Here is a 27283-nt window from a genome sequence, read left to right as displayed (position 1 = left end):
TTCTCTGGGTACCCTGTGCCAGCGCCTCAGCACCCTCACAGGGAAGAGCTTCTGCCTAAGAGCTCATCTCAGTCTCCCCTCGGGCAGGTTAAAGCCATTCCCCTTGGCCTGTCCCTACATCCCTTGTCCCAAGCCCCTCTCCAGCTTTCCTGCAGCCCCTTCAGGCACTGGAGCTGCTCTCAGGTCTCCCCTTCAGGAGCCTTCTCTTGTCCAGGCTGCCCCAGCCCAGCTCTCTCAGCCTGGCTCCAGAGCAGAGCTGCTCCAGCCCTCGCAGCATCTCCATGGCCTCCTCTGGACACCCCTGGAAGTGTCCGAGCGACCGGTACCGAGTGACCGGTGCGAGGACACCGCGGAGGGCGGGGCCTCGTGGCGGGGGGGGGGGGGGCGGAGCTACGCGGAGCCGCCGCACGCGAGCCCGGAGGGGCCGGGGCTGCCGCAGCGCCGCGCTGGTCCCGCGGCCCCGCACCGACCGCACCGGCAGCACCGACCGCATCGTAGCGACCGCCAGCACCGCCCGCCCCGCACCGCCCTGCCCGCACCGCCTGCACCGCGCGTACCGCACCGCATCGCGCCCCGCTCCGCCCGCACCGCATCGCCCCGCGTCCCGCACCGCCCGGTAAGTGCCCCCCCCCCCCCCCGCACTCCCGGCGAACTTTCTCTCGCTGCCGCAGCGGTGCGGACTCTGCGGGACGGCGCCGGTCCCGGGGTGCGATCGTCGCGGTGGGAGCCACTGGGCTGGGGCTCGCTCGGTTGGCAGCGACCTCCCCGCCGTGTCCCGGTGCCGGGAGCGGGGCGGGGACCGGCGCTTCCCGCGGAGTCCCCTCTCGGGACGCGAGCCCTGGGGCTGCCCGGGGGGTGCTGCGCTCCGAAGGCAGCGGGGACGGAGCCGGTGGGGATGGAGGCGGGTGCAGGGCCCTTGCGGGGGGACTCCAGGGGGTGTTGACCCGCCCTGGGTGCGGGGCTTCCCCCGGGGTGCAGAGCCGAGCCGCCGGGTGGATGCTCCAGCTCCGCACCCCTGCGTGCGCCCGAGCCGAACGCGTTGCCCTTGCGGTGCTGCCCTGGGGATGTCGGGGTCGCGGGGCTGTCCCCGGTGCGGGGCGAGGAACGCTGCCCGGTGCCCGGTCCCCCCGGCAGCGGCTCGGGCCGGGCGCTCCGCTCTGCACCAGCGGCTCCGCCGTAGCGGCCTGGCCGGGAGCCAGCTCCGGGCTGTCCCTGCTCCGGGCTGAATTTCCCCGCCGAGGTTGCAGCAGCTCCGGGATCCTCCATCCCTTCTTGTGCTTGCTGCGAGCCGTCGGGGTGCAGCGGTGTGCGGGGGGGAAGGGGGGGGGTCTCCCCAGCGCCGGGTGTCAGCCTCGGGGTGCAGCAGCCTCGGGGTGCCCAGCACTTTGCTGCTCCCCTGCAGCCTCCTCCTGAGGAGTGGTCCCGACAGAGCTCTGCAGCCTGCGCAGGAGCCAGACGGTGCTGCGAGGTGACTGTGGCATGGGGAAGAGGGGGACCCCAACTGTGCCGGTGCCTCCGTGTGTCCCCAGAGCTCTCCTGTCCTCCCTCTGTCTGATCGTGGCTGGGGCAGTGTGGGATGTCACCTATGGCAGGGTGTCACATACTGCAGGGTGTCCCCTGCTGTGGGATGTCACCTATGGCAGGGTGTCACCTACCGCAGCGTGTCCCCCACTGTGGGATGCTACCCACTGCAGGGTGTCCTGCAGCAAAGTCCCCCTGTGCCGTGACAGCATCAGGGAGCTGAAGGACTCCCCGCCTGCTCCTCTGCTGCAGCAAAAACTTCAGTCCTGGCGTGAGGACTCTCCCATCTAGCGCACACTGAGGTGCTGCTGCAGCAGTGTCACTGGTGCACGCCGTGCGGAGCATCTCCTGCCTGCTGCATTACTGCTGCATTACTGCTCGCTGCTGCAGCACCTGGCTGCACGCTGCTGGGGGCTGCGGGGCACCCTCGGGGTCACTGCTGCTCTGCACCTCTGGGTGCGTTAGGCTGCAGGGTTTTGGTGGGAAGAAGCGTGGCTTGTGTGGTCTGTGCGCTCTGGAGTGGGGCAGCGGGGATGCAGCCAAGGTCATCGAGGCCAGCAGTGGCAGTGGGATGTCAATTGTGCTACTCAGGAAGAGCACAACACAGCAAAACGCCTCACTGCCCCCCACCAGTCAGTCCCAAAGCTCTCGTGGGGCAATGATTTGTCCTCTTCTTGTATCTGGGTGAAGCTCAGAACCAGGTCTGATGTTATCCCATTGCTGACCCCAGCTCCCCCAGCCCCCCCGTGCTGAGCACTAGTGCCCTGTTTGCTATGAGCTGCCCCAGAGCCCCGGTGCCCCTGATTCTGCAGGGCAAGGACACATCCCTTGCTGCCCGTTACCCTGGAGGTAGCAGCAGCACTGAGCCAGCATCAGCTGCACTGCATTGCCAGGGGCAGCCCCAGCTCTGCATCCCTTTGCTGCACAGTGCCTGGTGCACCCCAAGTCATGGGAGGAGGGAGGACATAGGAATGTATCCACATAGATCCTTGTATGTATAGACATATATATCCTCAGATATAGATGTCCTTATCTATCTGGTAGGGGAGGGGGGGTTGCAGGTAGCTGCCTTTCTGCAGGCGGGTTGCCGGCACGAAGCTGTGCCTGTTGGGATGGCGCAGTGGCAGCGTTTGCTGCTGGGTGCTCCCAGGGGAGCTGCCTCCTGTTCCATGAGCCCTGGGGAGAGAGACACTGGGCTTGAGCTAAAGGCCACCGAAGCAAGGCAGGAGTCCAGCTCGCCCCGAGGGCTGGGAGCTCTTCCTCCAGCTCACGGTGGTTTTGGCAAAGCCCCAGCTCTGGGAGCCGGATGACTGCAGCTCCTAATGATGACTTGAGTTTCTCCTTCTCCGGGCTGCGCAGGAGAGCTGTGAGCAGCAGCCGTGATGTCCTCCAGCAGGATCGATGCCCAAAGCACAGAGACAGGACCCAGTGCCCGCTGCTCTTCAAACCTCCTGGTTTTCTCTTGCCTCTCAGTAGGGGCTCGGCGCTGGGCCTGGCTCTGCTCCCCACCGGCGCCTGCCTGTGCCAGTGTCCAGACCAGCTGGTAAGTGCAGCCTGGCACAATGCTTCTGCCCTTGGCTGCATCCAGCCTTTCCCCCCTGGGGTGGAAGCCCAGCGGTTCCCCAGCTCTTCCCTGCACCGGCTGCAGCTGCCCTCGGCTCAGCTCCTCCCGGAGCCTGCGTTCCCCAAAGCAAGCTTTGATTATTAGCCCCAATAATTGTGTTATCACATCGACTGAAGCGTTTCAGATGCCAGAGCTAATTTTGCTCCTCATGCCTTCCTTCGTCAGTAATGGGATTTTGATAACATCACACGTCCAAAAGTATTGGATAAACTCTGCATAATTCCCCATTTATTAATTAAACTGTAAATTAGGCAGCATGTGGCTGGAATCTGAGATGCTCCATACCGGTATAATCCTACAGTCAGGAATGGTGCTGGCTCGTCTCTGCCAGCCCTGGGATGCAGGATCTCAGTGTTCCTTGGGGCCACCCGCTCCATTGCTCCCCAGATGCTCCATCTGCTCCGGTGCCTGAAGGAGGAATCGTGGCTCCCCTGGATTGTGCTGCTGGTTGGACCATGGGGCTGGATGCTCCCTGTCACCTAAGGGTGGTTCTGCTCGTGCTGCAGCCCCTGTGCTGGGGCTGGGGAGAGGGGAACCACAGCTGGCCCCGGTGCTGCACGTGGCTGTGCTGGGCTCTGGATGCACACCCTGCTCCTCCAGCACAGGCAGCTGTGTGACTGCGTGAGCACAGGGCAGGGAGGGGATCCTGCCCCTCTGCTGTGCTCTGGGGAGACCCCCCCTGCAGCCCTGATCCAGCTCTGGGGCAGCAGCACAAGAGGGACGTGGAGCTGTTGGAGAGAGGCCAGAGGAGGCCATGGAGATGCTGCGAGGGCTGGAGCAGCTCTGCTCTGGAGCCAGGCTGAGAGAGCTGGGCTGGGGCAGCCTGGACAAGAGAAGGCTCCTGAAGGGGAGACCTGAGAGCAGCTCCAGTGCCTGAAGGGGCTGCAGGAAAGCTGGAGAGGGGCTTGGGACAAGGGATGTAGGGACAGGCCAAGGGGAATGGCTTGAACCTGCCAGAGGGGAGACTGAGATGAGCTCTTAGGCAGAAGCTCTTCCCTGTGAGGGTGCTGAGGCGCTGGCACAGGGTGCCCAGAGAAGCTGTGGCTGCCCCATCCCTGGCAGTGTTCAAGGGCAGGTTGGACACAGGGGCTTGGAGCAAGCTGCTCTATGGAAGGGGTCCCTGCCCGTGGCAGGGGTTGGAGCTGGAGGAGCTTTAAGGCTCTTTCCAACACAAACTGGTCTGGCTCTGGGACACGCTGGGACTGAGGGCTGCCGGCACTGGGGATCCCTGAGGCAGCACCACTGCTCCCACCAGCTTTGAGAAGATGGTTCCAGGGGGAAAACAAACCCATATTTCAGTTCCATGCATGGACTTGCGTGCACAGGGATGCCCTGCAGGGCTCTGACAGTGTTTCACTCCGCTCCCAGGAGATGCAGGCAGTGTTCTCTTGGGACCAAAGCCTGGGAAGAGGCAGTCACTCAGTGCCTGCTGCTGCCCAAACACGAGCCCTGTGCTGCTGCCTTGTGCCGCAGCGACCGCAGTGTGCCGGGGCCAGGCTCTGCCACTGCCCTCTCAGAGACCCCCATTGTGTGGGGCTGGCCCTGGGACCCTCGGGGGCAGAGGGGTGGGACGGTGGCTGCTGGTGCTGCTCCATCAGCTGGTGCTGGCACCGGGAGCTGCAGTGCTTTGCAGCTCTCTGCGCTATTCCAGGGCTGGAATAAGCCTTTCCTGGATGCACAAGCACGTGCTCTGTGCTTGTGCACCCCGTGCTTGTGCAATGGGCTGGGCCCATTGCTCTGGCCGGGCTCCCAACCCTGTGGTGGCTCTTCTCCATCTGCACAAGGTTTATCCATGGGAGTCACTTCCTGGTGTCCCAGCCTTGATGGTTGGAAGCATCACAGTGAAAGCCTGTGCGTGGTCCATTGTCCCCACCGATGCCATCATCATTGTGCCTCCTGCATCTGCTTTCTCACTCCAGATGCCACCAGGATGGGTGGCCCTGCGGACATAGGATCATGCTCTGCACCCCAGGCTCTCTGTGCCTTGGAGCCGGTCAAGCAGCCCCCAGCATCACTCCCAGAGGCAGCTGGTCCCAGGGCTGAGCCCTGCTGGCAGGGAGGATGCTGAAGGCTGAGCATCGCTGGTGTTGGCTGCATATCTGACACCAGCCCATCACCTCCTTGTGCTTGGCTGGGTGCTTTGGAGATCTCACTGGGGGCTGCAGCACCCGCCTGGAACTGGCACCTCCTGGCTCACGTCTGCTCGTGCAGCCCGTGTAGGCTGAGCTCAGGACTGTGCCCTCCCAGCCTCTGTCTCGGATCGATCCACCTCACCTCAGCTCTCCTGGAGCAGCTTCTGGCTCTTCCCCAGGAGCTCGTTGGCTGCTCCTTCTCTCCCCCACTATTGATCAGGAGCAGTGGCTGGGGCGTGTGGGCAGCAGGCAGCACTGCAGGCAGGGCAGTGCCCACCCTGCAGGCAGGACTCGGGTGCTCTTGGCCGTGTGGTGCCTTGGAAGTGCCAGGATAACTCAGCCATCACCATCTGCTGCCCTATTTAGCTGTGCTGGTCTGATCGGAGGAGCAGGGCACGGCTCCCCCAGCATCCTGGATGTCCCCTTTTACTGGGAGGGGGTTTTGGCCGCTGGCACCACGGGTGGGCTGTTGGTGCTGGCTGCGGTTGCGGTGGGCCTGGTGGTTCCACATGGGATGCTCTGGTGTCCTTGGGGATGGTTGCATCCCCGCTGCTCAGGGGACCGTGTTCTGCAGCATCTCCAGATGCTGTTTCCAAGGGTGCTGAAGCCCCTTGGCTGCTGGTACCCGAACAAAGGTTGGCTCGGTGGGGAGTGCCTGTCCCAGCACCAGCATCCTTGTGTCCTCCCTTTGCTGCTGGGGTGATGCTTGGGAGCAGGGAGGGCAGGATGGGATCACCTCCTCCCCAGCTTGTTGCATCCCAGCCCTGTGGGTGCATTGGCCTTTGTGCAGCCTGGCGGGATGGGCTTTTTGCCTTGGGAGCATCAGAAGCCATTAATCTGGTACCCCAGTGATGAATGAAGGCTGCCTTTAATACTGCTTTTAACTCGGGCTGACTGTAAATAGCGCAGCCGCTGCGACAGGAGAGCGGGTCCCTTGGCAAAGGCGAGCATCAGCCTTGAAAACGTTCCTTGCGTTTAGTTTCTGATCTTTCATTTCACAAGGTTTCCCCTTTGGAACCCACGGCTGAGTCCCCTTCCTCCAGGCTGAGGATGAGGAGCCAGAGCTCAGCATGTGGTGCAGTGAGGCCAGAGCTCATCATGGACCCCCAGCTCGGGGCGAGGGTGGGGATGCTGGATGTGACCCCATGGGGACGTGCAGGAGATGCGCTCGCCACTGGCTGGGGAGCTCATTGCATTCTTACAGCACCTGTGTGAGGCTCTGCCCTGGTGCCCCCCGGTCACTCCCCTCCCAGGGGAGCATCAGGCCCCAGCACTTCATTATCTCTCATTAGAGGAGCTGGGTGCTGGTGATGGGAGGCAGGAGCAGAGCGAGGTGGGGGCTCTGGTGGCATTCCAGGGATGCTGATGGAGCCCAGCTGGTGGGATGGTGGGGGAGCAGCACCCAGGGCCCAGGGGGCACTGGTGGCTGTGCCATTAGCTCAGGTAGGGTCCTGGCACTGCTCTGAGCTCGGATGAAGGATGTGGTGCACCTCTGTGCCGAGCAGCTCATCCCTGCTCATGGGGTTTCTCTTTGGCAATGCTGCTGCCCATGTCTTGTGCCTCAGTTTCCCTCAGTGGGCAGCAGGGTCTGCCCAGTGGTGCTTGCTCATACTGGGGTGAGGGCACAGGGGAACATGTCCCTGTGTGGGTGATGTCTCAGCAGCCACTTGCTACTACTGGAGCATCCTTGCTCCATCACCCACCTTGTCTGTGCTGCCTCCAGCTCCCATTTCCCAGCCTGGTACAAACACCCATGCACAGGGCAAGATGGGCAGACTCCCCTTGCCCTTGGCAGGGAGGTGTGGGCAGCACTGGGTGCTGCTGATCTGGCACCATTAATGCAGGAGAGGGACCGGGGCTGGGGTTTGCTGGGCTGGGCTGTTGTGGAGCCCCTGAGGTCCTGCAGTGTCCCCTCCCCATCTCTCCCATCCTGATCCCTTGCTCTCCCTGTGCCTCGGCACTTCCCTTGCCAGAAATTCTCTGCTAATTAAATGACCATTAGAAGCCAAGTCATGCTTTTCCCTTAATTGGACTCTCAAACCCCAGCCTGGCACATCCCCTCCATGTGTGATGCTGGACACGCTGGTATCAACACAATGGGAACATTGGGGTGCACAGGCATCGTGCCGGGGGTCTGACAGAGATGGGATCTCCCCCAGCAGCCCTTGTGCTGCTACCCAGGGGCAAAATAGCAGCTGGCATCAAGACCTTGCTGAGGCATTGCCAAATAGCTCCGTTGTACCCCAAAATGCCCGCTTGTCCCTGGGATGCATTGCAGGAACGTGTCCAGGCTTCCTGCCACCACTGAGGCAGGAGGGGGCTCCCCTTGGGTCTCCCCTTTGGGACCAGTTTGGGATTTCCACCCAAATGGGGCAGGTTTTGGGGTCTGCTCCCAAAGCTGATGCTCATGGGGGGCTGGGGTGTCCCCCATGGGTCCATCCCAGTGGGATGACTTGATGGACATCACAGCCCTGGTTTTGCCATCCCATAGAGGAGCAGTAACTCACTGCTCCCGGGCCAGGATGGCAGCAGCTCATTAGCTAACGAGCTTCGCGCCCTGACCGGGGTCTCCCCAGGACAAGTCAGCACCCAGCACCCAGCACCGTGGGCTGGGAGAGCCGGGTCGGACCCCCCCTCTCCCTCCTGCCCGCAGCCCGGGTGCTTATTGCACCTCAGGCTCATTAATCTCTGTCTATCGATGCCTTCATCTCCCCGCAGGAGAGAGGCTTTGGCTGCCAAAGCTGCCCCTGGGGGTGGTGGTGGTGGTGGGGGGGAACAGGGGGCTTCCAGCAGCATGACCCCCCCAAATCCCGACCCCGCGCCTGCTTGCTGTGGTGGCCACGGGCACCCCGAATTCCCCTCCTGGGGCTGGTCATGGAGCGTCTCGGCTGATGAGGAGCTCCATCCAGCTCCCATCGCGGGGTGCCGGGGTGCAGGAACCTCTCCCGGGGCCGTGGGGACCCGCCATGCTCTGCCAAAGGGAATCCCCAAATCCCCCTTCTTGTACCGTGTGGGATGCGCTGCTGCGGCTCGGGAAGGGGCCGTGTGGGATGGAGCCTTTTTGGGGGGGAGGAGGAGGGATGAAGGGCTCAAGAACGGGAATTTCTGCTGTCGGAAGTGCTTTTCCCGGCAGGGGAACGGATGGATCCTCGGCTCCAGGCTGGGATTTCCAACCCGCCCAGACCTTGGGGCCCTCCTGGAAAACGAAACCCTTTCAATTGTGTGTAAATGGGAGAGGGCGGCGGATCCCAGGGGATGGATGGGACCTGGCGGCTCCCTCTACACCAGATGTTTGCAGCTGGGGGGTGAACGGGGCTACCGGCTGTGGGGCAGCGCATCCTGGGGAAGGGGTGTCCGGGAGTGATGCGTTGTGCAGGAGGGGCCTGGCGCGGTGTGCTGGGGAGACTGGGAAGCTGTGGGATGAGAAAATGTCCCATGGGGTGTGGGGGGGCTGCAGCGGCGGGTGTGGGGCACTGCAGTGCAGGGTGCAGGATGAGGTCCACGGGGGATCTATTAGGGGCTTTGGGGAGAAGGAATGCACCGTAGGGGTGATGGATTGAGGGGTTCATGGGGTGCCTGGGGGACGTGCCTGGGGGGGGGGGGGATGTGCCAACGGGTGGCATGCACAGACTGCAGTAACTGCAGTGACTGCAGTGATTGCACTGACTGCATTGCTTGGACTGACTGTAGTGATTGCATTGATTGCAGAGATTGCACTGACTGCATTGCTTGGACTGACTGTAATGATTGCAGTGACTGCAGAGATTGCACTGACTGCATTGCTTGCACTGACTGCAGTGACTGCATTGACTGAACTGACTTCAGTGATTGCACTGGCTTGCAATAACTGCAGTGATTGTGCTGACTGCAGTGAGTGCACTGACTGTAGTGATTGTACTGACTGCACCGACTGCAGTGATTGCACTGGCTGCAGTGACTGCACTGACTGCACTGGCTGCAGTGACTGCAGTGACTGCACTGGCTGCAGTGACTGCACTGCACTGACTCTACACGGGCTACAATGGCTGTGTATGGCGGGGGACTGGATGTGACCAAGGACACCCAGTGGGGCAGTGGCAGAGTGGGGATGGGGACTGGCAGGCAAGGGATTGTGCCCTAGCACACACTGCCACACAGCCTGCCCTTCCACCCCACCTGCTGCTCCCAGGCTGCCCCTATGGCACTGCCCCACACTTGACCCATGCACCCCACTGGACCCTACACAATGAGGAGGGGGACAAAGCTTGGCCACTTGGTGGGCAGGATCAGCCCCTTTGGCAGGGGTTGCAGGCTACCTGCAGGCTGTACTGTACTCGGGATGGGGGGGGCAGCAACAGGGGCTTCCTGTGCCCATCTCTCTTGTGCCTCAGTTTCCCCCATTTCTCACCTCTTCCAGTACCCAGCAAGCACCGTGAGGAGGGAGAGCCTGTGCACAAGCACTTGCACACACAGAGGGGTGCATGCCCTGTGCACAAGCACTTGCACACATACATGCTTGCACACTGCAGAAGCACTTGTATAAGCACATCCTCATGCATTCTTGCAACGTCCCATGCCCAAGGCCTAGCCCACATGCACAGACATGCTTGAACATGCATTGGCACATGGGCACAGATGTGCATTCACACAGGCACATGTGCAGATGTGAATGCACACCCCGTGCAACAGCCCTTGCACTCTGTACCTGCACACTGCATCTGTGCATAGACACATGCACACTGCACCAGCACTTGCACGTCTCCCAAGCACTCACACACATGTGCACACGTATGAAGCACATGCCGTGCTGAGCACAGCTGACCTATCCCTAAGGAATGCAGCTCTGCTGCGGTGTGTGCATCAGGATGTGAGCAGCATCCCAACTGCAGCATCCCAACTGCAGCATCCCAATCACAGCATCCCAACTGCAGCATCCCAACTGCAGCATCCCAACTACAACATCCCAACTGCAGCATCCCAACTGCAGCATCCCAACTGCAGCATCCCAACTGCAGCCTCCCAATCACAGCATCCCAACTGCAGCATCCCAACTGCAGCATCCCAACTACAGCATCCCAACTACAACATCCCAACTGCAGCATCTCAATCACAGCATCCCAACTGCAGCATCCCCACTACAGCATCCCAACTGCAGCATCTCAATCACAGCATCCCAACTGCAGCATCCCAACTACAACATCCCAACTGCAGCATCTCAATCACAGCATCCCAACTGCAGCATCCCAACTACAACATCCCGACTGCAGCATCCCAACTACAACATCCCACCTGCAGCATCCCAACTGCAGCATCCCAACTGTAGCATCTCAACCCAGCATCCCAACTGTAGCATCCCAATCACAGCATCCCAACTGCAGCATCCCAACTGTAGCATCCCAATCACAGCATCCCAACTGCAGCATCCCAATCACAGCATCCCAACTGTAGCATCCCAATCACAGCATCCCAACTGCAGCATCCCAATCACAGCATCCCAACTGTAGCATCCCAATCACAGCATCCCAACTGTAGCATCCCAATCACAGCATCCCAACTGCAGCATCCCAATCACAGCATCCCAACTGTAGCATCCCAATCACAGCATCCCAACTGCAGCATCCCAATCACAGCATCCCAATCATAGTATCCCAGTCTCAGCCAGCGCCTTGGCATGCTACAGAGCCTGTGGCATGGGAAGCCCCACCACCCAGGAGCACACCCATCACCGTGCTGGGTGCCCAGGGCTGTGGTGCTGGAGGGTGGTGGTCTTGCCTGCATGCCCACCCTGTACCCCACATTTGGGTGCAGAGAGGTTGCTGCTGGGGACACAGCCTGGGCATGGGCTGGACCTGTGTGACCACGGAGGGGACGTTGTGTTCCAGGGAGCCCCTGACCCACCATGACGTTCAAGCAAGCGTCCATGATGGCCCCGGAGGCCACGGCCACCACGATGCCCATGACCACCATGGAGAACTCCACAGAGGCAGCGGGGCCGGGCGAGAGCAAGGAGGACATGTTCACCAAGCTGAGGGACAAGTTCATGAATGAGCTCAACAAGATCCCCTGTGAGTTCCTGCCTCCTTTTCCTGCTATTCCTTCCCCGTGACCACACCACCGCTCTGGTCCCAGTGCAAGGTGTGGGACAAGGGAGGGAGCTGTGGGGCTGACCACGGCACCGGCTCTTGCCCCCAGTGCCACCCTGGGCCCTCATTGCCATCGCGGTGGTAGCCGGACTCCTCATCCTCACCTGCTGCTTCTGCATCTGCAAGAAGTGCTGCTGCAAGAAGAAGAAGAACAAGAAGGAGAAGGGCAAAGGCATGAAGAACGCCATGAACATGAAGGACATGAAGTCAGGCAACCAGGTGACATCCTCCTGCACTGCTTCACCTTCTTGTTCTAGGACAATCCCTCTGCTTGGCTTACAAACCATGCTGGGGCACTCATAGCTCAGGCAGCGGAGAGGGATGGAGCCACCAGGATCCTGGGATGGGGCAGTGGGCCTGGACCTGAGCCTGCAGCTCTGTTCCCTTATCCAGTGCCCGGTGGCCCGGATGGGACCAGGCTCAAGCTGGCTTGGACCTGCCCATGCTTTACCTGACCCAGTGAATGTCAATCTAACCCATTGTGTCTCCCCACCTCCCTCTGAGCTGTCACTTCATGGAGCTGTGCCTTTAGCTCGAAGAGGAGGCCAAAACACCCAACACTTTGGGGTCCCTGAAAAGCCAGTGCTCAAGAGGTGCTGGTGCATGGAGCTGGGGCCATCTCCCATCCTAGGGGCCAGCAGGAAGGGGGCTTTGGAACCATCAGGCTTAGGGTGATCCTGCCCATTCCAGTGGCCATGACCCAGGGCTGTTTGGAGGGGGTGGGAGGCTTCTGCTCTTCAGATCCATGTGGGCACCACGGGCATGCAGGGGGGGCTGAGTGGGGATGCTTCATGGTCCCTGCTCCAGGGTGGTGGGGGGCCAGGGCTGCCTCCTAGGGTGGATGGGGCCGTACAAACCCCGATTCCCTCCCTTGGCCTGGGTCCCTTATCCCGTTGTTGCTGCTCTCTGTAACGTGGCTCTCTCCCCTCTCGGTGCTCTCCCTCCCTGCCGCTGTGGTCCCTCTGCATCCTGGGACACCCTCATGGTAGGTGCCTCCATGAGCTTCCTTCTCCATCATCTTCCGGGGTGGGATGGGGCACGTGGGGACGCATCAGAGAGGTGCTAAGGAGCCCAGGTTCCCATCCCATAGACCATAACTTGGAGAGGGGTGGCTTTGCCTTAGGAGAATTAGGTTATCTATCTCTTCATTGCGAAGCTACTGAAGCCCTTAGCACCAGCTGTGGTGCTGCAACAACCAGGGGTCGAGTGTCCCTGCACCCTTTGCAGCACGCTCCTTACTGCAGCCCTTGCTGTAGCCCTTACTGTCAGAGCTCCTTACTGCAGCCATGTCCTGCCAGCACCAAACCTCCCTCCCCTGGAGCTGACCCTGTCCTGGGGAGCCCCAAGGCAGAGCTGGTGCCACCCCAGGGCTGCTCTGTCCATGTCCATGTCCATGTCCCCAGCACTGGGGGCTCCTTTCCCTGGGTGTTGAGGTGGGGTTGGGGTCCTGGGGTGGTGCAGGGATGGGGATGCTGGGCTCTGACCCTGCTGCTGAGCCTGGGCTGCTGCTGCAGGAGCAACAGGACGATGACGATGCTGAGACGGGACTGACGGAAGGGGAAGGGGAGGAGGAGGAGAAGGAGCCGGAGAACCTGGGCAAGCTCCAGTTCTCGCTGGACTACGACTTCCAGGCGAACCAGGTGATGGGGCTCGAGTGGGGCTTGCCCAGGGAGGCCCTGTTGGGCCTGGGTGGCAAAGGAGGGAGCGGGGAGCTGGGTGCTGAGCCCTGGGGAGCCCTGTCCCACGTTGGGCTGGGGATGAGCCCTTGGCATCCGCAGCTGCCTGGATGGGGACATCCCTGTTCCACCTCCAGCTCACGGTGGGCATCCTCCAAGCCGCCGAGCTGCCGGCTCTGGACATGGGAGGCACCTCGGACCCCTACGTGAAGGTGTTCCTGCTCCCTGACAAGAAGAAGAAGTACGAGACCAAAGTGCAGAAGAAGACGCTGAACCCTGCCTTCAATGAGACCTTCACCTTCAAGGTGGGCGCCTTCCAACCCGCAGCACGGCTCCTTGTCTCCCACTCTCATCTCTCCCCCTGGCTATGTACAGGCCCCATGTGTTGACCCCCACTGTGCTCCTCTGAGCCCATTGCCAGCCCACTCAATGGCCCTCTTTGTGCAGGTCCCCTACCAGGAACTGGGGGGGAAGACGCTGGTGATGGCCATCTACGACTTCGACCGCTTCTCCAAGCACGACATCATTGGCGAGGTGAAGGTGCCCATGAACACGGTGGACCTGGGTCAGCCCATCGAGGAGTGGCGGGACCTGCAGAGCGGCGAGAAGGAGGAGGTAAGAGCCAGCTGAAACCCTTGGCCAGGGTGCCTTGAGATGTGGGGTGGCCATGGGACGAGCTCTGCTTTCTGCTCCGTCCCGCAGTGCTCAGGATGCGCATCCTGGCCATGAGCGCTGGGCAGGATCTGCCCCTTTATTCCTCTGTGCAAAAGCCTTTCTAGAACAAAAAGGGAGTGTAGGAACTTCTTGAGTGCTGGCCTGGCCCAGACCCAAGTGATCAAACCCTTGTGCTGGTGGAAGCCAGCTCAGGTTTGCACTGAAGGTTGGGCAGGATGTGGGGGGACCTGCATGTGGGACCACGTCCCAGCACTGGCACGGCTTCGATACCTGCTCCTTGCTCTGCTTGGCAGCCTGAGAAGCTGGGAGACATCTGCATCTCCCTCCGGTACGTGCCCACGGCCGGGAAGCTCACTGTCTGCATCCTGGAGGCCAAGAACCTGAAGAAGATGGATGTCGGGGGTCTCTCAGGTGGGTTCTCCTCCACCCTGCTCTGGGGCTCTCAGCATCCTTGGCTGGGGAAGGATAATGGGACCATCAGTGGGGCAAGGGCTTGGGGAAGCCACCACCAATGCCTGGGACCTCCTCTATTGGAGACAGCCCCAGGTCTGCCTGTGGGGCAAGGGGAGATGGGATGGGATGGACCCCCCAATCCTTAGGAAGAATTGAATTTGGTTCCCAACTGTGTCCAGGGTCCAGGATGCTGCAGGACCCGGGTGGTGAAAATGGTTCTCTGCTCCTGGTCCTGCTGCTCCATGACTTGGGGAGAGGGGCTCAGTAGACAGCATGCTTTGTTAACCAGGGGAAGAGCAGCACCAGCATGGATGGAAGGGTTCAGCTTTATTGCTGGGGTGCCCTGCTCCAGAAATGGGGATGACAGCATTCACCAGTATCACTGTACTGCCTGCATCCCTCCCACAGGAGGACCCACAGGATGCAGACGAGCTCCATCCATCAGAGCACTTTTATTCTTCAAATACCCTTTACCCTGTGGTGCACCTCATCATAGAACCATAGAATCATGGAATGGGTTGGGTTGGAAGGGACCTTAAAGCTCCTCCAGCTCCAACCCCTGCCACGGGCAGGGACCCCTTCCACTAGAGCAGCTTGCTCCAAGCCCCTGTGTCCAACCTGGCCTTGAACACTGCCAGGGATGGGGCAGCCATAGCTTCTCTGGGCACCCTGTGCCAGCGCCTCAGCACCCTCACAGGGAAGAGCTTCTGCCTTAGATCCAACCTGAACTTCCCCTGTTTCAGTTTGAACCCATCACCCCTTGTCCTATCACTGCAGTCCCTGATGAAGAGCCCCTCTCCAGCATCCCTGCAGCCCCCTTCAGATTATCCTGGGGCCAGGCTGATGGTGTCCCCTGGGCATCTCAGCCCTGGCTGATGCACCCTCCTGCCCCCCCAGATCCCTACGTGAAGATCCACCTGCTGCAGAATGGCAAGAGGTTGAAGAAGAAGAAGACCACAGTCAAGAAGAAGACCCTGAACCCCTACTTCAATGAGTCCTTCAGCTTCGAGATCCCCTTTGAGCAGATACAGGTTGGTTTGATGACTTCCCTGGGAGGGAGGCCGGGGTGAGGGTGATGGGAAAAGTCCCACAGCTGCCCAAGCCCATGTCCCAGCCCCTGTCCCAGCCTGAGCAGCTCCTGCCAAACTCCTGGTCCAGTCACCCATGAAATCACATCCAGTCCCAACCTGGGCCTGGGCTGACGCTGAGGACATCTGCTTCAGGGGCAGGGGTGGGTGGGTGCTGCCCAGGAGACGCAGTCCTCACCCAGGTAATGGCTGGAGAGGGGCTTTCCTCTGCTCCTGCAGTTGGGATGCTGTGACTGGGGTGCTGTGATTGGGATGTTGCGATTGGGATGCTGCATTTGGAACGCTGTGACTGGGATGCTGCAGTTGGGATGCTGTGATTGGGAAGCTGTGATTGGGATGCTGCATTTGGAACGCTGTGACTGGGATACTGCAGTTGGGATGCTCTGATTGAGATGCTGCATTTGGGATGCTGCGGTTGGGATGCTGTGATTGGGATGCTGCAGTTGGGATGCTGTGATTGGGATGCTGCAGTTGGGATGCTGTGATTGGGATGCTGCAGTTGGGATGCTGTGATTGGGATGCTGTGATTGGGATGCTGCAGTTGGGATGCTGTGATTGTTATGCTGCAGTTGGGATGCTGCAGTTGGGATGGTCTGATTGGAATGCTGTGATTGGGATGCTGCATTTGGGACACTGTGATTGGGATACTACAGTTGGGATGCTCTGATTGGGATGCTGCATTTGGGATGCTGTGATTGGGGTGTTCTAGTTGGGATGCTGTGATTGGGATGCTGTGATCGGGGTGCTGTAGTTGGGATGCTGTGATTGGGATGCTGTGATTGGGGTGTTGTAGTTGGGATGCTGTGGTTGGGATGCTGTGATTGGGGTGTTGTAGTTGGGATGCTGTGATTGGGATGCTGTGATTGGGGTGTTGTAGTTGGGATGCTGTGGCCGGGATGCTGTGACTGGGACCCTGCTCCCTGCACTTTCCTGCCCCTTGAAAGAAGGTTTCCTCCCTCAGAAAGTGCAAGTGGTCATCACGGTGCTGGACTACGACAAGCTGGGGAAGAACGAAGCCATCGGCAAGATCTTCACGGGCTGCAATTCCACGGGCACGGAGCTGCGGCACTGGTCCGACATGCTGGCCAACCCCCGGCGGCCCATTGCCCAGTGGCACTCGCTGAAGCCAGAGGAGGAAGTAGACGCAGCTCTTGGGAAGAACAAATAGGAGGAGCTGCCGGCGGCGCGGCACCGCGGACACTCGGCGCGACCCAGAGCTACCGATACCTCAGTTCGGCAACCTTCGGTTTTGGTTCTTTTTGTTCTCTTTTAAGCTGAAATACCCTTCGATGGCTGCGGAAGGGTTTCCAGACAGTCCCAAGAGCTTCCAGGGGAAGAGGTTAAAGACATGGATGGTTCTTTCCGTTCTTCAGCATCGCTCCATTCTGACCCATCACCTCCCAGGCCCAAAGCCACCGGCACGCCTGGGACCTTCCCCGGTGGCCGTGGCACCAGCCCGCGGCACCGCTGCTGCCGTCCTGCCCTTGGCTCCACGTGGGAAGCACCGCTCATGCACAGAGCTGGTGATGGAGGTGGTCATGCGGGATGAGCTGTGCTTGCCTGGGGCATGGCTGTGGTGTGGACAGAGGTGATGGAGAAGAGCCTCTGCAGCAGACCCTGGTGCCTCCGGCTCTGCCTCCCTCCATCCCCTTGGTTCCAGTGCCCCGGCCTGCTCCAGGCTTGGCTCTTCTGAGGAGAGGTTTGTAGGGACCACAGGGCCCTGATGTTGAGGGGGTGCTGAGCTCTTGTGGGGCCACACTGAGCCCAAGGAGCCCCTGGGGTCTGCTCGGAGGAGAGCCATGGAGGGATGTGCACACAACAGACACCACCACCTCTGCCACCACGGCCAGGCAAGGGCAGCGCTGGGGGTTTGCATGCGTCCCACCATGGCTGGGTGAAGCCTGTAGATGAAGATGCTCCCACAAGGCAGGATGGTGCTGAGGGGTCTCGTGATAGGAGGGGTCAGAGTGGTGCCAGGTGCCACCCCAAAGGGCTCAGCCCTGCCTCAGGGCAGCCTGGGGGCTATGGGGAGCTCCAGCCCCACTGCCACATCCCAGCACTGTGGTGCAGGTGGGGAGGACGAGAGTGAGCCCATGGCCAACCAGGGACCAGAACCCGTGATGCCCCTGAGCTGCTGATCCCCACCGAGCTGCTGGCTGCTGTGTCCACCCCATCCCGCTCCCCCTCAGGGGCACAAGCCATATCCGTGTCCATCACAGCGGGCAGGAGCTTCTCCAGGCCACCTCTCCATGGTGGGACGAGGCAGGACCAAGCCCTGGAGCTGGAAAGCCAAGGCTGCTCCCTGCAGCCCGGCTTGCACTGGGGCACTGACAGGAGCCGGTGTCCCCAGTTCCTCTGAGCTTCATGATCCCCGCTCCCCTTTGCTTCCCCGAGCTTGGGTTTTGGGGGGGGTTGGCACAACTGAAAGCAAGGGGGGGGCTGTCCTGGGCTCCAGCCCTGGGCTGGGACCTTGGTGCTGGCGACAAAGTGCCAAGGTGCCAAACCACCTCACCCTGGTGCCGGCGGATGCTCCGGCAGCTCCCTGCATCCTGCTTCCCAAAGGGCAACTCAGACCCACCGGGAGGTCGGGGGCTCAGGGTGGACACAGGGACAGGCCCCTTCCCCCGGAGGGACCGGTCCCCAGGGAGGGACGGCTCCGCCGGGGGAGGTTTGGGGCTCGGTGGGACCCCAAAGTCACTTCCACCGGCACCACGGCCGCGCTTGGCCAGGGCCTTGCAGGAGCAGGGGGGGTCCTGTGGGGTCACCTCCAGCTTCAATGAGCCCCCTTTGCTATCGGATGTGTCAGTGCCAGCGAGCTCCTGCCCCACGCGTGGCAAAGGGAGACGATGCCTCCCGGTGCTCTTAACCCACGGGGAGCTCGGGGCGCCTGCAGCCCCTTGCGGGGGCACGGGTGGGATTCAGGCTCTCGAGTCAGGATCATTCCAGAATCCATCCGAGCACTGGGAGGGGGAGGGAGGGGGATTTACCTCGTGGAAATGGGTTAAAAACGGAGGAATCGGGCACTCGGTGAGCGTGGGCAGCCCCGTAGCTCCCACGGGCAGCACGTGTGCACACAGGACACTGCATGTCCCTGCGTGCAACCCCTCCATGTGCAACCCCTCCATACGCACCCCTCCAGGTACAACCCCCAGACCCACAGCATCACGCGGGATCTCACCAGGAGCAGAGTTCCCACTTTCCATTTGGACTCTTACAATCCCTGGGGAGGGGAGACTGTGACTTTACTGCATCATTCGATTTGTTTAATAAACCAAGGGGAAACCAACGGAACCACTAAAGCCATCTGCGCTGCCTCTGACCCCCGTAGCCGCGTGTAGTTGTGACCGTATGGAGCCATCGCTGTATATACCACGACCAGTGCATGAGCTGCAGCCCCGTAGCAGTAGCCGCATGGGCAACGCCGCGCGCTCCGACCGGCCGCGCTGGTGCCGCGAGGCAGAGCTGCCGCCGGATGAACCTCATTGCTCCGCCGCCCTCGAGGAAACAAAACCCAGCGAAGAGCGCCTCAAAGACGACGACAACGCCAAGAAGCAAAGCATGCCACGCGGCGGAGAGCGAGCCGCCAGCGATGCAGCCCCCACCTCCACGTGTGTCTTGGTCCCGTGTCGCGTCGCATCCATCCCATGCCCGGGTAGCGGCAACATCGTGGCTTCCGTGTCCTGTGTCGCGTTGGCGCATTTCACCCTCAAGAGCAACTTTAGAAGCCATATGAGACCGCGGCGTGCCGGGACCCCACGGGGACGGGCCCACGGGTGAGCCATGACCCCCAACACCCCGTGTCCACTGTCCCCCCCTGTTACGTGGGGCTCAGCAGCGGAGCCGGGTGAGCTGCACCAAGCCACCGCTGCGGTGGCCATGGATGCTGTGGGCGAGGGGCCAGGGCAGTGCTGGGCACAGAGCTGGGGCGGGCGGGATGCAGCAAAGAGCTGGCGGTGAAAAGGCTTTTTGGGGCAATTGGAGTGATTCTGCTGTGTCCCGATGGTTGGGTTTGGGATGGGGATGGGAGCCGGATGATTCCCATCTCCCGGCTGCACCAGTGCAGACCTGGCTGTGCCACCAAGATGCTGGTGTTGGTCTCTGAGGCTAAAAGGAAGCGATCCCATGAGGCTTGGCAACAGCTTGGGCTTGCTTTTCCTCTTCTCCCCCCAAAGCTGGGAGGGAGGAGCCAGCCCCTTTGGGGGTCCCCGTGCTGGCCCCGCTCTGCCTCGTCCCGGCCCCACAGCGCTCGGCTCGGGCGCGAAGCTGCTTTGGAAGCCCCTTCCTCTCGTGTGGACTCCGTCGTTCCCGTCTCTCGTCGTTCCATGGTTATTTTGTAATGATCCCTGTCTCCTTATTAAAGAAACGAGCTGAAAGGAGCCGCCGGTCCCTCCTGGTCTTGCTGCTGGGGCCCGGTGGGGGGCAGGTCCCAGGGCTGTGAGCCCAGGGGCAATGGAGGGATGGAGGCACGAGGGGAACCCCCCCGCAACACGAGTGTGCTCATGGGATGTCCCCATGGCCCAAACACGGTGCAGACATCACCAGTCCCAGCACACACATTTGGGGCCAGACAAACCTGTCTTGGTCCTGCCCTGCTTTGCAGAGGTGCTGGACACCCCTAAGCCCAAGGGGAAGCGCTCAGGCTGCCCCTTGAAGCACCTCCATAGACTGCAGCGTGCACAAGTTTCCAGCAACCTCACTTGGGACAAGGGCTCCAAGACGCGGCACCGGTGCCTGTGTCGTTGCTACAGGTTTGTCCTGACCAAGCACATACAGGGCTTGGGAGCATTTGGGCTTTTCCAGCCCACTGAGGCTGCACAAATCTGGGCTGAGCAACTTGCAGCTCCAGACAGACGGAAGCAAAGTCCAAGCTCCCATGTTATCAACTCTTATTTTATTCATTTATAAATACTGTTGTGTTTACAAGCATCATAGATGTGAATATTACTCCCAAACTCTCAAACACAGAATACTTCGAATACTATATAACAACAACCAGTAAAACAAACCATTCATCTCAGGGTTTGAAAGGCCACTCAAAAGTTGCATAAAAATACATTCTCTCCCCATCTCGTGAGCCAGTCCTGCTTCTCCAAGGAGTTTATTTACAAAGAGCCATCGTCAAAGTCGCAGCCGCAATCGGAGCACCCCAAGCGACTGCTTAGAGAAAAAGCTTCTTCTCCAATGGAGAGCACGTCTGGGAAACGCTCTGGTTCTATAGGGATCCGTTTTAAAAGCTGCTTTGCCTTGCACCGGGGTCCGAGTGCAAAGCGTCCCCCTCCTCCTTGTCACCTCCTCAGTGCACTGCTTCTGCCTTAGGAGAGACCCAAAGAATTCATTCACAAGGATTGGGTTTGCAATCGCATCGTCCTCAGGAAATGCTCGCGGCTCCGGCTGAGGCCCTCTGCCCCAGTCAGGAGGCCAGGGGATAATCCAGTGCTAAGCAGACTTCATCTAAAGTGGTTTGGCTTTGCAAGGTGCCACGCAGAGGATTTGAGCCTTCCTTACCCTTTGCACACTGTTCCTTAGGATGAAACACAACGGGCGTCCGGGTGGGAAGGGGCAAACCATCAGTGCAGGATGGGTCTGTGAGGTTGGGTTGAACCCTCCCCCTGAAGCAGACACGAGGCTCCTTCACACTGCCAGGACCTTCAGTGTGAAACCCCATCCTGGTGGGGTGCGGGACGTGGGGCACACGGTCGGCACACCGGCAGGGCAGCAGCTCCTGCTCCACATGGCATAGGAGGGACCAGGCTCCTCTTTGGAGCTGAGGGAGCCCAGGTCTGAAGCGAGGAGTGGGTCACCAAGAGAAGAAACACCAAGAAACGCAGAAGTACTCACACAGAGAGTGCCCCGAGTGGGGACGGCGTGCAGAGAAAGCATTGCCCGGACCTCGAGCCTTAAAGCTGTTAAATATAGCAGGGTTAAAAAGAAAGTCATATAAAAAGGATGCCTGGCTTAGGCAGTGCTCTGCAGAAACCCTGATGCCATCACCAGCTTTGGTCTCCTCCTCCCCAAAGCACAGCAGCAGAGGAAGGGCCTCAGTGTACCAGGAGGAACAGCACCTCGTGCTCAAAGAGCTCTGCTGGCTGAAGAGCGCCCAAAGAGGAAGCTCTGGCCAGAGCTGCCCTGGCAACACCGGCAGCTCCAACAGGAGCAAGAGAGGTGGAAACAGGCAGGATGGGGAGGGGGAAAAGTAGAGAATTAGGGGGGAAAAACAAACATGAAGAAAAAAACCCAAGGGAGAGAAAAGAACACTCTTCCTGAAGCAGTAACCAGCCAAAGGTTCCAAAGAGCCCATTTGAAGTCCTCTTTATCTGACAGAGATAAATGCTACCCTGCAGAGCAAGCTCAAGAATGATGCACGTGTTCAAGCATCTCATCTATCTCTCTCACAGTGGAAAAGCCCCACTAGCCCAATGGGAGCAGTGAGCCAACAGCAGAGGTGCCTAGGATGTGGGTAAAACTTCATGGTAACCTCCAAGTTCAATGACAGAGACTGCAACTCCCAGCCAGCCAGAGCAGGGATGCCAAAGGAGAAAGGAAATGGAAGGACAAATACAGAAGGATGTAGATGGGAAAGTGGTTTGGGTACAGGGAGAAGGCTCTGAGAGGGAAGGTATCGTTTGAGAGGAGTCTGTGAAGGGGAAGCTCAACAGACCTGACAGCAGGTTACTGCTGCTACCATCAAAATCACACAGCACGTAGAGGAGCCACTGTCGAAATGCCCATAGAGAGAACAACTCCAAGTTGTTCTGAGTACGTGTAACATGAAGGAGGGTGGGTTTCTTTGAGGTTTCCTTCAAGGTCAAGGCTTATTGAAAGCTTTTGACAGATTCAAAGACTGCCCAAGCATGCCCAAGGATAGCTCCTTGTCCCTCTCACACCAATGCACCCACAGCTTTCCATGTGGGAGGACAAGTGATCACTGCTCCACCTCCTCTGCCTTGGAAGCATCCACATCAAGCTTCTTCACCAAGAGATAATGGGACTCTGGCGCTCCCTCTCTCTACAAACCAGTGCTGCCTTTCACTGGGTCAGCCTCCCGCTGCAAATCAAAGCCAGGTACCCGAAATCCCAGACCGGACTCTTCTATAGGGCTCTGCCTTCATGAAGACAGCAGCACAATGTCCCAGACAGCTGTGAGGATGGGGAGCCTGGTGGCTGGTGTGGGCACAGCTCCCTGCAAGGTGATTCACGCTCATCTATGCATGTGAAAGCAGCAGAGGATCTCTGGGGACTCAAGCTTGTCCTTCAGAAAGCTCGGCAAGTATCTGCAATGCATCCTATCCCGAGGAGCAGGAGTCTGGATGCAATCAGCAGATGCTACCGAGACTGGAGCCCTGGAAGGATAAAGGTGACACCAAAGGCAGGGTGAAGGACGAGGGCTCTGACGCCGAGAGCCAGCGCTGATGTTACTGAACAGGCTCCAAACCTTGTATTAAATAAAAGACTCGGTCTCCTGGGGCGAAAGGAGAAGGAAGTCTCTGTGCAAAGCAGCTGTGGTCAGCCTGTGTCAGAAATCAGCTCTGGTGGCTTTCACAGCATCACATTTCAACCAGAGGCTCACGTCTCGGCTGGGGTGATGTGCACCCTCAGAGTGCCAGCCCACGGTCACATTTCCCACCTGTAAAGGGCTTGGATGTGCTGGACCAGTTCTTTAGGCATCACTTTTGTAAAGCAGGAGCTGCCTACTCCAGGCTGGAGTCCAACACCAAACACTGGGCTTTGGAAGAAGAAGTTTCAGCAGCTCAAACCCAATCCTCACGTTTCTCTTCTCCCTTGACTAAAATGTCCGAGACACCACAACATGCTTAAATTAAAAACAATCCAATGGCAGAGGGGTGCTGTGATGGGAATCGGGGCAAGAAAGGGATGTACAGCACAGGGCAGGGCATGGCAGGGGTGACTGGTTGATCCCAGGCTGAAATGCTGTACGTGACAGGAGGAAAAGCGGGGGTTAGGGCTCGGTGGTGGCGTTGGCAGCTCGTGAGGGCTCCCCTCTTCGTCCTGCCTGTGCTCAGGATTCCTATTTGGAGAGCTTGCTGATGACACGAATGAGGGCTCCGTTCTCGTCCTTCAGCCTTTGGTTGTCTGACTTCAGCTCTGTCAAAATCTGCAGAGAGACAAAGCGGGATTAGAGCACAGCAGAGCTGGAGGGACCCCGGCGCTGGGCCGTGGGGATGTCACATCCCCTCCACCCAGCACCCTGCTGAGCTTGGTCGCTTCTCCATAGGGTCTCCAGGATTCCCACAAGCAAAGGATTTTGACTGGAGCACAGCAGAGAGCCAGGGAGCCCTGAAGCGTGGTGGGACACGATGCACCAGCACTGAGGGCAGACCAGTCTGCGAGGATGGGAACCACGTCTGAGTTGTTCCATCCCAAACCTCTTCCCAGATGCCGATTACAGCTTAGCACAAACTAGGGAGCTGGCTCTCCTCATCTGGTTTGTCCAACTTGCCAGGACTAGAGGAGAAAACGAAGGCCTGAAATTCTCACACAGGACTGGACCTTGCAAAATGACTTTAGAATCATAGAACAGTTTGGGTTGGGACCTTCAAAGCCCATCCCTGCAATGAGCAAGGACATCTTCAATTTGGTCAGGCTGCTTAGAACCACGTCCAGCCTGGCCTTGAATGTCTCTAGGGATGGGGCATCCGCCACCTCTCTGGGCAACCTGTGCCAGTGTTTTACCACTTGCATTGTAAAGAATGCCTTCCTCACGTCCAGCCTCAATCACCCCAACTTTTAGTCAAAAACCATCACCCCTCCTCCTAATAAACCCCACATTTCCTGGAACAAACCCCAATCTCTTTGGGATTCCCACAGATGTTCAATACAGAACGGCCAGAGGACTGGTAGAACACACTGACACTGGAGATCCCCCAGTTGTGAACGCTGGAGCTCAACCAAGGGTCACAACAGAGACAAAACCAAAGTGCTCTGAGCTGGGAACACAAGAATGGCTTTGATGAACCCTTTGCAGCCCTTCTCATTGCAAACCCCCTCCTGCTTCCCATGCCGCAGGCGGGTGACCATGGGTGGTGGCACTGGAAGGAGACCCCATGCTGCCTGTCTCGGTGTGCAACTCACACCAATGGGTGCCAGCATTGCTGGAACAAGCCAGGGCAGAGCAGGGTCATGAATGGCACCGCTCTGAGCTCAGCGATGGCTCCTCTCAGCCAAGGAGGAATTCCCCATTCAAAATCCCCACTAAACCTTCCCCTAAGCTGGAATTGACCACAACCTCCTGTCAGCTCCTCACAGCTGCAGCCCCTCCACGGTCACCACCACTGAGCACAGGCGCCAGCTCTCATCACTCCCACTGGAGCAAATTCCTCCTTTCACAATCCAAAGCCCCCCTCCAGGTTTCTTGTAGCCCCTTTAGGCACCGGGAGCTGCTCTAAGGGCTGCTGCAGCCAGGCTGAACAAGCCCAGCTCTCTCAGAGATGAGGTTTACAGGTAGCACCAGCACCCTGTGTCAGAAAGCCAGCAGACACATGGCTCTTCCCCAGCTCTGGCAGCACCAGTGAACTGCAAACCTGGGAACAGTTTCCAGGCTGGGAATGAAGAGTCCACCCATGCCTGAGGCACATGGGTTTTACAGGGGGAAGAGATAACATGGCCATTTCCCACAGGGAGAAGAGAGACCCGTGGCTTACAGCTGGTGAGATGCTCCTTCTCCTGGGTCTGGAAAGAGCTTTGCTCAGTTCTTCCCTCTCGGCTCTCAGAGCACGTTGGGAAGGGGAACGACCTGAACTCACCGCTGGTGTGGGGTGAGTCAGTGGCAGGTTTGGGAACACTGTCACAGATTTCAAGCAGGAAGATGGGGAGATGATTTCATCTGACCATCTGCACTATTCAGGCCACGAACACCCCCATGACACAAACCTGGTCTTGAACTGGGACTCCTGGGAAGGGGAAGCCACAATTCCCCTGCTCGGTTTGTTTCTACCATTAATCATCCTTGATATAATTTGTGTGCTAAGAATAGATTTGTCTCTACCTTCGTGCCACTTCCAGCCCGTGAGAACACACTGCTGCTGTCTGAAGGGAGCTGACTATCCCCACTAACCTGCAAAAGGCAGGTACGGCCCTAAGAAAGAACCATTTACAGCTTTATTTTAGCACTGAACCAATGAAGTAGCACGGAAAGATGTAATTTAAGTGGGTGATGTGTGAGGGCAAAGCTTACGGAAGGCTTCTCCTTGGATTTCAAACACTAATTGCTCTGCACTTAATTTAAAGCAGGCAAATGAAAAAGGAAGTGTACCTGGTGCAGCTCCCAGGGCTTCACTGCCTCGGAGCCACAACGCAGGAGGCAGTGAGGATGCTGCAGCCTGTGAGCTCACTCTGTTTATAACGAGGGAAGGAGCTCATCCTCTTTGTCAAGTGACAAAGGAAACCTGCTGAGGTCTAAACCAGCAGTAGGTCGAAAAATCACCTGAAAACGGGTGCTTCTCGTGGCATCCCTAGAAATTACTGCACTGCTCATCCTGACTTTGGATGATCTTCCTTGCTGTGAGCCAGCTTCTCGCAAATGAAAAAGAACTGCATCATAAGCAACCACGCAGCATAATTCACCCATTCCAAGGTCAGGCAATGGAAGGGGCTGCTGGCTTGCCCGCTGCCACTGACCAGCCACCCCAAAGCCATTTTCCAGCGCTAAGCCCCAGGGCAGCAGCTGATCCATCACTCTCCAGTGGCCATTCCAGCGCCATCCACCCATCCCAACAGCCTTGTGTCAAGGCAGGGAGCACATCCTCCTATTTCTCTCCCAGGTGATGGGCTCCCTATGGCCAAGACAAGCCCCCGATGCGGTCAGTTAGCGGAATGGTGCGGTCAGCATCATCTGCCAAGCAGAGCGAAAGTCAGACTGAGCAGAGCCTCCAGCGACCCCAGGCCTTTGGCTTTCGGACCCTTTGCCACATGCTGCTTTGGAGCCACAAGCTTCATCAGCCACCCTCGAGAGCAATGAGGCAGAGGGGGAACAGCCCGGCCAAAGGAGTGGAGACCTGCCTGGAAGAGTGGAAGAGGGAGGCGAGATGAGCCGGAGGGAAAGCAGCTACAGCTCCTCTGATTCGGAGGGCTTGGCAGGCAGAGAAAGCCTGGCTACGACCCGGGTCAGAGCCCTGTTTTCAGCCAGCAGTTGCTCATTCATCTGCCTCAGAGTGTGAATCTGTTTGAGCTGGTGGAGATTCTGCAGAGAGTGAGAGGAGTGGACAGAAAAACAGAGAGAGAGAACACACCAGGGAGACAAAAGGGCACAGAAAAGTGAATTTAGTCCACAAGCAGTCAAAGGAAAAAAACCAAAGAGAACAGAAGAAGAATTAGTAGCAGTGGGTGGTGGATGGGCTCAGGTGCCGATGGGAAAAGCCTTACAGCGCATCGAGGACATTCTGGGAACCATCTGGGCCACCAAAGCCTTTGAAAGGTCAAATGAAGGGATTTCCCAGCACAAAGCAGGGAACATTCTAGTTTACCCAGTGGGCTCCAGCAGCACATGGCCCCTGGACTTCGGAACGACTGTGGGAACTCTCCTCAATGACTTATCACCTCCACAGGTTCTGAAAACACTGCTGCAGCTGAGGATTCCCTGCAAACCCCTCTTCTTTACGTAGCTCTAAAAGCTAAAGCAGTCTTGGGTAGCACAGGGCCGTCAGAGCTTCACGGGAGGTTTTAAAGGCACAGACTGAAGTATCACTGTCCTGACCACATCCCTTGCCCCTGCGGCACCTGAATGAATGATGGCTCTTGGGTATGCTCAGAGGTCTGGTGCGTGTGGGGGGTTTCATCCCTGTCCAGATTCAGCTCTTGTGTGCCATAGGGCTCAATTTAACTCTGATCTCCAGAGGTGAAAAGTCAGAACCTCAAATCACTCATTTTGAGGTGTTTGAATGACAGCATCTTACGTGTGAGAACACAGTGTTCTCCATTACAGAAGAAACTAGTGGGCAAAGGACACTGGAAACACCAGCCCCGAAGCTGGGGCTAG

The 27283-nt window shown here is 58.8% G+C and overlaps 2 protein-coding genes across 11 annotated transcripts in view; one reads left to right on the top strand and one right to left on the bottom strand.

The window, feature by feature from the left end:
* Positions 1-603: 603 nt before the first annotated feature.
* Positions 604-17589, top strand: SYT2 (synaptotagmin 2). 3 transcript variants are annotated; one of them, XM_062624923.1, is made up of 9 exons: positions 604-616; positions 11139-11321; positions 11449-11618; positions 12923-13039; positions 13213-13380; positions 13523-13690; positions 14044-14161; positions 15101-15234; positions 16253-17589. In XM_062624923.1, the coding sequence occupies exons 2-9, from the start codon at positions 11156-11158 to the stop codon at positions 16457-16459; spliced, it is 1248 nt and encodes a 415-aa protein (XP_062480907.1). In that variant the 5' UTR covers positions 604-616; positions 11139-11155; the 3' UTR covers positions 16460-17589. The 3 variants fall into 3 exon arrangements, with proteins under 3 accessions (XP_062480907.1, XP_062480906.1, XP_062480908.1); XM_062624922.1 differs by lacking the exon at positions 604-616 and having other exon boundaries at positions 11078-11321; XM_062624924.1 differs by lacking the exons at positions 604-616; positions 11139-11321; positions 11449-11618 and adding an exon at positions 12218-12384 and having other exon boundaries at positions 12914-13039.
* A 5114-nt stretch (positions 17590-22703) lies between these two features.
* Positions 22704-27283, bottom strand: part of PPP1R12B (protein phosphatase 1 regulatory subunit 12B) — a 99441-nt gene continuing 94861 nt past the window's right edge. For 4 of the 8 annotated variants that reach the window (XM_062624888.1, XM_062624889.1, XM_062624893.1 and 1 more), the window contains 2 exons: positions 26308-26488; positions 22704-23404 (listed from right to left, as the gene is read on the bottom strand). In XM_062624888.1, the coding sequence (XP_062480872.1) occupies positions 26354-26488 (135 nt within the window). In that variant the 3' untranslated portion in view covers positions 22704-23404; positions 26308-26353. The remainder of the gene's footprint in view (positions 23405-26307; positions 26489-27283) is intronic. The other 4 variants (XM_062624892.1, XM_062624890.1, XM_062624891.1 and 1 more) reach the window with 1 other exon arrangement.

Source organism: Pezoporus occidentalis, unplaced genomic scaffold, assembly GCF_034315485.1.
Source record: "Pezoporus occidentalis ecotype Australia unplaced genomic scaffold, CSIRO_AGI_Poc_V1 ctg274, whole genome shotgun sequence".
NCBI lineage: Eukaryota > Metazoa > Chordata > Aves > Psittaciformes > Psittacidae > Pezoporus > Pezoporus occidentalis.
The sequence above is the reverse complement of the archived record's forward strand: the minus strand, read 5'-3'. Positions and strand labels throughout refer to the sequence as shown.